Source organism: Mizuhopecten yessoensis, unplaced genomic scaffold, assembly GCF_002113885.1.
Source record: "Mizuhopecten yessoensis strain PY_sf001 unplaced genomic scaffold, ASM211388v2 scaffold9433, whole genome shotgun sequence".
In the NCBI taxonomy this organism is placed as follows: domain Eukaryota; kingdom Metazoa; phylum Mollusca; class Bivalvia; order Pectinida; family Pectinidae; genus Mizuhopecten; species Mizuhopecten yessoensis.
The window spans coordinates 420,314-430,946 of record NW_018408045.1 but is presented as its reverse complement, the minus strand read 5'-3'; the positions used below and the strand labels follow the sequence as shown (position 1 = coordinate 430,946).

At 35.9% G+C, this 10,633-nt stretch overlaps 1 protein-coding gene across 1 annotated transcript in view; it reads right to left on the bottom strand.

Annotated features, from left to right (window-relative positions):
• Nucleotides 1-645: 645 nt before the first annotated feature.
• LOC110458142 overlaps nt 646-10,633 on the bottom strand; it is a 28,254-nt gene continuing 18,266 nt past the window's right edge. Inside the window, exons 4-6 of the mRNA XM_021509731.1 lie at nt 2,185-2,496; nt 1,587-1,668; nt 646-990 (exon numbers count right to left, since the gene is read on the bottom strand). Coding sequence (XP_021365406.1) covers nt 897-990; nt 1,587-1,668; nt 2,185-2,496 — 488 coding nt within the window. The 3' untranslated portion in view covers nt 646-896. The remainder of the gene's footprint in view (nt 991-1,586; nt 1,669-2,184; nt 2,497-10,633) is intronic.

Sequence of the window (10,633 nt, the reverse complement as noted above, 5' to 3'; positions counted from 1 at the left end):
GCTCTTAAGCCACGCCCCGTTTCCAACAAAAACAATATGGTGTCAAGCTCGCATCATAGCGAAATCCCGCTGATAAGGCTAATAGGCAACAGAACAGAAACGACCGATGAAATGCATTGGTTGAATGAATTAAAAAGTAAAAAGAACACATTTCTTGTTCTTACCTCCATATATTACTGAAACGTTCTTTCCATTCGTGTGAAGGCATCTATTTAGATCCGAAATCAAATCAAACATTTCACATGTGTCGTATGCATTGACACAAAACTCTTCACAAATCTATAAAAATAATCACCGATTTTGTCGATAAGCACAGATTGGTATGCATACTGACATGGAAATATAAGAACTTGGTCAATAATAATCCGAATGTGTCGTATAAACTTTCGTAACAGGACGTTCACGAACAATCCAAATATTCTGCCTCGTCAACATACAGATCGAGCGCTCGCCAGTATGGGCGGGGCTAAATGACCGACTTTTGAAAGCTTCTTTCCGATTGGTCAGTCCGCTGCAGAATGACACGTCGCCAGTTCAGGTCACAAAGTACTTTTGTACAGGGAAATACAATGTTTCTAAACATATTAGCGTAGTATATTTGTTAAGGTGTGTTAGAATGGGGATAGTACGTTGTTTTTCGTGTCTATACTGGCGATTAGAACATGAAATTTGGGTTTGAACTCGAGACCGATAGATCAATATACCAGTTTAGCTACTCAAAACAACGTACTATCCCCTAACTCTATTATTCCTATGACGAAAACCTTAAATTTTGGTGAACGTTCTTTCTATAACTGTTTTTCTAAAATTATTTATTACGTCCAAAAAGACTGAATACAATTTATTGTCATCACCATGACAAATGTAGACTAAGGTTTTTTGAAGTCGCCTTGTCGTCATGTTACAAAAAGAAATGATATTATTCGATATATAAGTTTATCAGTACCTCTAGTTGTTTGCTCCCCTTCATACATGTCCTCCGGTGAACGACTGCAAAACGACACAAAATAATCCAACATTAGTGATAATTGCCTTAATAGGTATTGACCATGCAATCAGCAGTCAGTTTGTTTGTTTGAGTTTAACTTCTCATCGCCAACTGTGGTCATTTAAGGTCAGAATAAGTATACAGTCAAAACAAATTACAATGCATATTGCTATGTGTGTTTTATGCCTTACCTTATTTATGTAAACGTAATAAAGTAATTAAAAATAAAAAAGGGCGAGATACAACATATTATTGTAGCTCTTTCAGCCCATATTCCAAAAACATTCTGACGTATTTCTGATGAAATTCAATAAAAAATAAATGGAACATTTTATTTATTTACTAAACTAACTTCAAAAGTTATAATTATGGATAACATTGGTCATATAGTTTTGGTGTAATTCATTATTTTTATTAATACAAAAGATGGAATCAAATTCGATGTTTCTCATGGTCGTCTTTTGTCGTACTTTTATACAGTTTTTCGATTATCGGCTTCGATATACCACATGTTGCTACTGTCTTGTTTCCCTTATGTGTTGAAACAGAAATTACAATATACCTGTTATATTAATACTTAAAGGAAATCTGTTTCTACCTGCGAGATTCCCTGTGCCTGTCCCGAGAACGAGACCTCGATCTGTCATTTCTGTAACCGTCCGACCCACTTGCTCCTGAAGCTGATAAAGAATGAGATCGACGTGTTTTATGTATGCAATAGCACACTAGAATTGTATTTTCAAACTCGCTTTAACAGAATAGTTATTCATATATTTCATTACTTTGAAATAAAATGTTCTTCTTCTACCAAAGTAAAGTCCAGAATGTTACTGACAAATGCTTCACTGGGTATAATATGCATATGGTAAGAGGTACTTTATTTACAATCAGATTAGGCCTGCGGCTTAAAAAATAGATATTTGACTGCTTTCATCTAAATACCTGCGAAATCATATAACAGATTTACGGTCCATTTATGTGCATTTTATCCCTTAATAATCATGACATCACTGAAAAAAATATAATATACATCGGATCCATTTTCAGAAAAACAAAACGCTTTATTCACCGTTTCTATATTTAACTCAGGAAAACCTTGTCAAATGAATGCCCGAATAATCTTTCCATTTCGACATTGACAGAAAAGAGAGATTATCCCTCTTCGATTTTGCATAACATAACTATTCTGCACTTACCCACTATTAATGGAACAATAACGCCTTTAACTTCTATTTCAATATTATTGGCGGTATCAATATCCTTGGCAGTACATTGATAGTAAGCTGTGTCTTCTTTCTTTGCTGACCGTATCACAAGTGTTGGGTTAGGCGGACCTGTACAATGGTATTCTTGACTGTTCAAAGGGATTCGTATGTCTACTCGGTTTTTGTCTCCCTTTTTCCAGATGATACGTTTCGGTTGTGGGTCCACCGTGCAGTCTAAGAAAGCTACATTACCCTCCTTTACTCGATATTCTTTCTTCTTCATTGACACAACAATTGCCTCATCTGTTAACGTAAAGAGTTTAAACATTTAATTATTCGTCCAAATTTCTATAATCTAAATTAAACAGTGAGAAAACATAAGATAAGGAGTACTTATGATCCACTAAGATACATTTCACTATCTTGTATAACTACAACATCCTAACTACTCAAACAGTCGAACATTCACGGTACAGGAAATGAAAGTTCGTATCACACATTGGTGGTATTATGTGCTTAAAAAATGCCTTTTTTAAAATGAGAATTCGTTAAAATTTTGATTGTTGTTGAAATCATGTCAAAATATTAATCCGTTTTTATAGAGTAATCTTCAAAAAACATATTTTCGTGAATGGTTTTCAGATAACTTCCCGTCAGATAAAATGTGTATACACAAAATCGTTTCGTTGTTAAATAACCCAATCATTAATATTTTATCAAATATATACGTCAAATGGCGTGGAAGATAACCGCACTCGGCATTCACAAAGTAAGTATACTGTTACAAATTACAATTTAATAGGAGTTGGATATGAATTATTTCATCATAGTTATTGGTATGGAGTGGGGATGCCAACAACTTCTGACCGACAACAAAAACCCATGGGCCCATAGGAAACGGGGTCAAGCTAAAAACCATGGTACAAGCCCGTACAGGTTCGCTGTTCCACTTTCAGCGTATCGTTTGCGTAGCATTTCAGTACCGTTTGCGAAGTGCGAAGCACTTGCGCATCACTTGCGTAGCGTTACCGTACCATTTCTGTAGCACTTGCGTAGCGTTTCCGTAGCACTTCCGTATTGTTTTCGTAGACCTTGCGTCTACATCTTTCCATTAAAAAAGCGATTGTGAAACCGTTCGTTTGAAATTTTTGAGGAATATATATATGTCAAAGCAAATTGTTGATTATAAAGAAATAAGTATAAACCGCATGACGTGAAAATTATTCCAATCATCATAGCAGAGTTCCCACAATGGGGTCTCATAACCACTTTTCCCAGACAATGGTTTGAAAGTTTATTTTGGTCAATTTGAAGGTGCTGATCAAAATGAGCCTGAGTGAACCTCGTGAAAATGTGGGCTAACTCGGTCAGACGCGAAAATTCAGCATGGCCGCTAACCGGCGTCCAGTATATCATAAAAATACATATCTTTGCTTCTAGATGTCCGTTTTATATGGTTTTTGGGTCTAAATATATGTTTTGAGGGTCAGTAATTACATTAAACAGCACAATAACTCGATAAAAGTAAGTGTTAGAACGAAAAGTGTTTTTTATTATTATTTTGCTGCCTAAAGCCATGTTAACCGCTAGCTGACAGCTGCAAAGGAAAAGACCAGGGAGACTCTCTTAATGGTTTAAATGCAATGTTTTCATCTTTAACCATTGTAAACTAGATAAAACAACCATTGTATGAAATGTTTGGTCAATGATTTTGTTTATTTCGTATTTAACGTCGTCGCAAAAGCAAGAATCATATGATTGGTCTGGCTTGGTTTTAATTTGTTTAATGTCATTTTAACAGCTAATGTCATTTAAAGACGTACCTCTATTTGTGTTGTGTAAGCGTGCATGTGTGTATGTGTGCCGAAGACGGGGTCCGTTGGTAGACTTGCCTCCTTGTGATAGCGCTGTTCTGATGCCGATTTAATAATGCTATCTCACTGAAATACCATGCCGAAGGCCCCCAGCAAAGCATTCCGTCCGGTAACATTTTACTTACAATGGGTAAAGTAGTTGTTACTTTTCCCCTTAATGCTTAACGTTAAGCAGGGAATAACAACTTCATTGGTTCTTGATGGTCGGATTTCAAGGCAATTGATTCCATGTTGAGTAAACCAGTGCATTGTCTGTCCAGCACGTGAAATTGACTATCTTCTCTAAAACAATGCCGACACTTAACCTTGGCCCCCCAAACAGCCCCGATCTCTCGCCAATAGAACACGCATTCGAACTCGCCCGAATCCACTTCAGACTCTACCCGTCCTGCACCATGCGCTTCTCGAAGAGTGGCAGAACATCCCTATGGTAGAAAAAGACGTCTTATTAACTCAGAATTCGCTGCTTACGTAGGTCAGACTCGTTATTGAAGTCGGAAAATTCCAATGACAAATTCAGTCGACTGTTTTCTTGCCACAATCGAAAATTACAGTTTCTTTTGCGTGTCAGTATATATAAAATATGTATTACAAAATGAATGATATTGAATTAATAGGCCTATGGGACCACCGAACCTAATCAAAATAGATTTTGGGTTTTTCCCTTTTGGGCAGAAGATTTAATAGGAAGGTGAATGCCTCGGGGCCTGCTGGTTGGATATTAAGGTGGCAGAAGCTTCAAAAGTTTTATATGTGGGTTGACCAATATATATAGATGTAATATGTATACAAAAATAGATTCAAGTCTGATTTTGTCTGGGGGAGTTTATTAAGTGTGTAATTTGTTGTAAATTTTGGTCGATTTTTGGTGCCGAATTCAATACAAGATGGCAGCCCCTTTATAAAAAAAGTTCAAATGGGCAGATTTTGAAATATGTTTTTTAACAGTTGTGTGAGATGCTATTCTTCAAAATGAGGTCAGGTAAACCAGTGTGGATAACCCCATTTAACCAGGACAGTATAAACGTTAACACTATTGTCAATGGAAAAAAAATTGGTTCCTTGGTCCCTATAAGACAGGGTATTACAAATTTCAAACTTGCAATGCACGTATTTGCATGTACTAATAATTGAACCAGTTATCGGTCTCAAACTTCCTACGAAAAATCTAGAAATGTATGGAAGTATGTACGACGATAGGAAAAGAATGGACATAGAGGTATCGCACCCATAACACAGGAGTCTGAAATTCTTTCATTTTTTTATTATTTTGCCTATGAATTATTACATTTCTCGTTAAAAATAACGTTACTATTTTACTTACTGCCAATATTAATTTATCTTTCATTTGGTAAAGCAGGTTGAAATACTTTTGACCATGATTTATTATTATTTGTGTGTCGCGTTGATCTGTTAGCGCTAGTACGCCAGGTCTTTGTGGACATTTCTGTTTGTTTCACACTCATTCCATTATCCAAAGGAAGTGGCAAAGTTTGAAACATTCTTATGTGCCGTCTTGTAGCCTACAGTTAACCGACTTTTCGTCCTATGAATTGTAGGTATATCCGTTTCGTTTTGGATGTTTTATATGCTTCCGTTTTTTATGTAAACCCGTTCTTGTCACCACAAAGGAATCGACTGTTTGTAAGCGTTATCCGTAACACTTGCGTACCGTTTGTAAGAGTCATCCGTAGCACTTCCGTGCTGTTTCCGTATTGTTTGCGTAACACTTCTGTACCGTTTCCGTAGCACTTGCGTACTGTTTCCGTAGCAGTTGCGTAGAACTTCCGTAGCATTCGCGTCCAAGATGGAACAGCAAACGTGTACGGGTCTGTATATAGCATTTAATATAAAATTTGAATATTTGATCCAGTTGATTGTCTGAAATGTTAAAACTGCTAAATAAAATCTTTACTCAGCCTTAAAACACAAATGCTTTGAAACCTTAAAGAGTTATCTCCCTTGTATCACAAGCGATTCTGTGTTTCTTGTCCCAGATTCTATAAGATATTGGAGAAAACCACCATTTAGTTTCAGAGAAGCCTTTTGAAGGTTTCTGCTTTTTGAATTCCTGTGGCTTAGCCCTGTCAACATTGTCAACACCCCCTTCTTGAGTATAAATTTTGGTCCTCGTCATCTAAGCATCTTTTTACAAGTATGTAGAATTGGTAAACTACACCAGTAAGTTTCACTCGAAGCACGACGCCTGACGTTTCATTTGGTAAGCAGGTGGAACTACTTCTGACCATAATTTATTATTATCTGTGTGTCGCGTTGATCTGTTAGCGTACGACAGGTCTTTGTGATCTTCATAAATCACGAGACATTTCTGTTTGTTTCACGCTCATTCCATTATCCAAAGGAAGTGGCAAAGTTTTAAACATTCTTGTGTGCCTCTTTGTAGCCTACAGTTTACTGACCTTTCGTCCTATGCATTGTAGGTATATTCGTTTCCTTTTAGATGGTTTATATGCTTCCGTTTTTAAACCCGTTCTTGTCACCACATACGAATCGACCGTTTGCGTAGCACATCTGTACCGTTTGCGTAGCACTTGCGAACTGTATCCGTTGCACTTGAGTAGAACTTCCGTAGCGTTTGCGTCCAAGGTGGAACAGCAAACGTGTACGGGTCTGTATCTAGTATTTGATATAAAATTTGAATATTTGATACCGTTGGTTGTCTTAAATGTTATAACAGCGAATTATTTTCATGACTAAGCCTTAAAACGCAAATTCTTTGAAACCTAAAAGAGTTATCTCCCTTGTATCGCAAGTGAATTTACATCATATGATGAACTTTGATTCTGTGTTTTTTGTCCAAGATCATCAGCTCATCAGCGGATGCTCTTTCTATAAAATATTGGTGAAAACCACCAGTTAGTTTCAGAGAAGCCTTTTGAAGGTTTCTTCTCTAATAATTCGTAAAGCTTATATTAGCCCCTGGCAACCTTTCGACAGCCCCGTCCTGAGTATACATATTGGTTCTCGTCATCTAAGCATCTTTTTACATGCATGTAGAATTGGTGAAAATCCACCAGTTAGTTTTAGAGGAAAAGTGCTGTGAAGGTTTTGCACTCTGTGACCTATCTTGGTTCTACCCCTCTGGTCTTTTTGGGGGTCAGCCCTGTCATGATTATTCTGAGAAGAAGTCCAAAGTATTTTTTTTTACGCTCGAAGCATGACGCACAACGCCTGACGAAAGGCGATTAGAATAGGTCACTTGATCGACGCAGGTGTCCCAAAATTTAGCAAGTGGAATGATTTGTTTCAGGGATAATGATAAAATAAACAACGAAACATGACAAAAGCAAAGAGAGTGTTTACACTCACTTGTTGAATGCTCTTTAGGTAAGAAATAAAATGTGGATAAAAATTATAACACTTTTACCGGTGAAATATTGAAAACTATTCATTTTATTAACAACGTGATATTTTTAACTAATTCAAAATATATCTTTTGCTGATTTGACCAATCAGAACACTGATTTCACTTACTACCATAGAGAAAAGTACAGGCGGTCCATCTGTTAAAAGCCTGGTACGCGTAACGATACACAGGGCTCGGCAAAATCCGTCTGAGCCGGCAGCCAATTCTACTGTCCGGAATAATCATTTGTTATCTATCATGGACGAATATTTCCTTGGGAAAACACAACGTTTTATTCCAGTTAACTTTCATTTTCACAAAATTTAACAGACTATGCAGGTCAGCACATTTTAACTTTTTGATCACCGAAAACCCATGTCAAATGAAGCACGGTGTCTATGGGCGGCCGAAGTGCAAAAAACCCAAATGACCATTATGTACTTTTTGAACTTAAGTGTAAAAGATTTCCACTTAAGTGTAAACAAACTTATTTGCTCTTAAGTGCAAAAAATACGGAGAGGTTTCCACAAGAATTTCACCCATCGAAGTCAGTTTCGACTGTTCCAAAATAGAGCTCAATAATTGGTCGACCAATGAGCAGTGTTCTATCAAGCTCGTATCGACCAATCAAATCGTGCATACTATCGCAGTGTGCCCTAGCGATGCGTAAACAATATGGCGGCTCCTGTAATACCTCGTGTTAATTTTGGATCCAGCACATGTCACCAAATCGTGTCACATGGAGGTGTCAACCCCCGTGAACAATGATATCAATAATATTGCTACAGCCAGGTACAGTCTAGAAGAAGATTGGATTGTGGAAAGCACGAGAAGGTTTTTAAGAAGAAGCTAGACGTTTTCGGCAAGACGGGAGTATGTACAATGTGTCATTTGTAAACTCGTTGCAGCCTGTAATAACAATGAACACGTACTGTACGTGCTGCTTAATTACATGCTTTTTCGCCATTTCAGTTATAAATTTTGGATAATGGCAGTAATTATTGACTATGAACTAATATTTTGAGATAGGGAGATGTGCTATGATTCGTGAAATATTGTATTCAATATTGATTTTTGACAGACAGATAGCCAGTTTACAAGCCTTGTTTTGGAGCGTATGTGAAATTTTGAGGTCATTCAGTTAATTTTCATGCCATTTTACTGTCATTCTATTTGTAATTCTTGTGAAATATGGTGTCCATATCGAACTACTCTGGCACATCAATTAGAAGTAGTTCAGAGAAAATTTCTTAAATTTTATGCTTTAAAGCAAAGATTGACTGTGATGTTTTATGAAGAAATATGTGTTTATTTTAATTTACCACCTCTTTTAAAACGTAGAATGTATTTAGAACAATTGTTCCTTTTAAAGTGTGTAAACTGTATATTCGACTGTCCATACCTTTTTTAGAAAAATAATCTAATGGTTCCAAACAGATCTCTTAGGTCCAGCTGTGCGGTGCGTTTTTATCCCACCAAGAGTCGTATTGACGTAAGGAAACACAGTGTTTTACTGTTTTAATAAGGTGTCGGAAAATGTTTAGCTTCCTTAATGTTCAGACAGATAGTCTCTTTAGCGAATTACTCAAAACGTTTCAAACAGAAATGAAACAGATTTGTTTTTAATTCATTACGCATAGTCTGTTTGTATTTTATGTGTCATGTATGTAATGTTTGATCATTTTACATTTGGTCTGTGATATTGTAGTATGTAATTTATTGTGAACTGTTATGTGTTCTTTACCTGCAAGTGGGCCTTATGGCCTGTTAGATTGAAATTAATTAATTGGCTTAGGCTAAGAATTTCAGAATACAAAATTATCAACTTCACCTGATAATCACAACTTTGTTTTTGTTTATTTTGGCAAGGTAAATAAACCAGTTTCATTTAGGTTTTTATTCTTCATGTTCCCATATATTTTCATAACACCAATATACATGTTGTCAAGTAGAATTATAAGTATTAACTGTATTTCATGAGAATGATGTATTAGATGAGAGGGGTCATTTGGGAAAATTTCTTGCTGAGATAAGGACGTGCTGAAAAGCATGGAAATATCTGTGATCTGTATGGAATTACAGTTTATAATTACAGTTTTATGTAACTGCTTTTTAAAATGTGGCAGCTTACAAGTTAAATGATTTCTTACAAAATCTGAATACGTAATTGACAATAATGAGGAATTATCTTTTGATTATGAATAGAAAAACAGACATTGTTGTATTGTTCAGAAACAATTTTACAAAAAACTTATTCAGTCTATCACTTGATTGTACTATTGATGAATTAAACTGGCTCAGAAGAAGCTATAATTTACTTAAAGGCATATAAAGACTATAGAATTGACCTGCTAAAACTAACAAGTTGATTATACATATATCTTTATCTTTATTTAAATTTCTTTTGAAAATTAACACAAGTGATTTATATATAATTTACAATTTGATTGAAAATTAGTCACAATTAACTTTTGTACACATTCAAATTATTTGCATTCATTAACAAAATATTATAAATTTGACTGTTTTATCGTAAACAGACAAAGTGAAAAGAAATGTTATATATAAACTAAAGATTATTTTGAAGTACATGTTCTAGAAAGTGGCAAGTTTACTTATGAATATTATTAATGTTGATTTTATTATTAATTGTGGAAATAATTACCTACGTATGTGTCATAGGACATGCAAAAATATGTTTTGGTGTGATGTTTTCAAAGCTTGGGAAAGATTATTGAATTCTGATTTACCAAAGGGCAGACAACTCTATTCTGAAACCCCCCCTATGGCATAACCCACATATAACTATTGGTGGAAACTCTGTCTTTTACAATAACTGGTATGCTAAGGGTGTTAGAGTGATCAATGATATGTTGAACAAGAGGCCCATGGGCTAAACCTTAATACCCTTCCATCTATGAAGAGTGTTTGATTCTACCATATCTGGGTCTTTGAGAAGAAGATTTTTGAAATTTCAGTCAATTCAACCCTTTTTGGCCCCACCCATCAGCCCTGGGGGGTCAGTCAGGGCTCATATGTGCATACCATCAAACTGCTATCCAATACTGATAATGCTAACCCTAATTGAATTACCTCCAATGGAAATTAAACAAATGTTGGTCCAAAATGTGATTTCCCTATATAAACTATAGTAAAGTTGACCCCCTCCCCATGGGGAAACGTGAGACCCAAGGGTCAC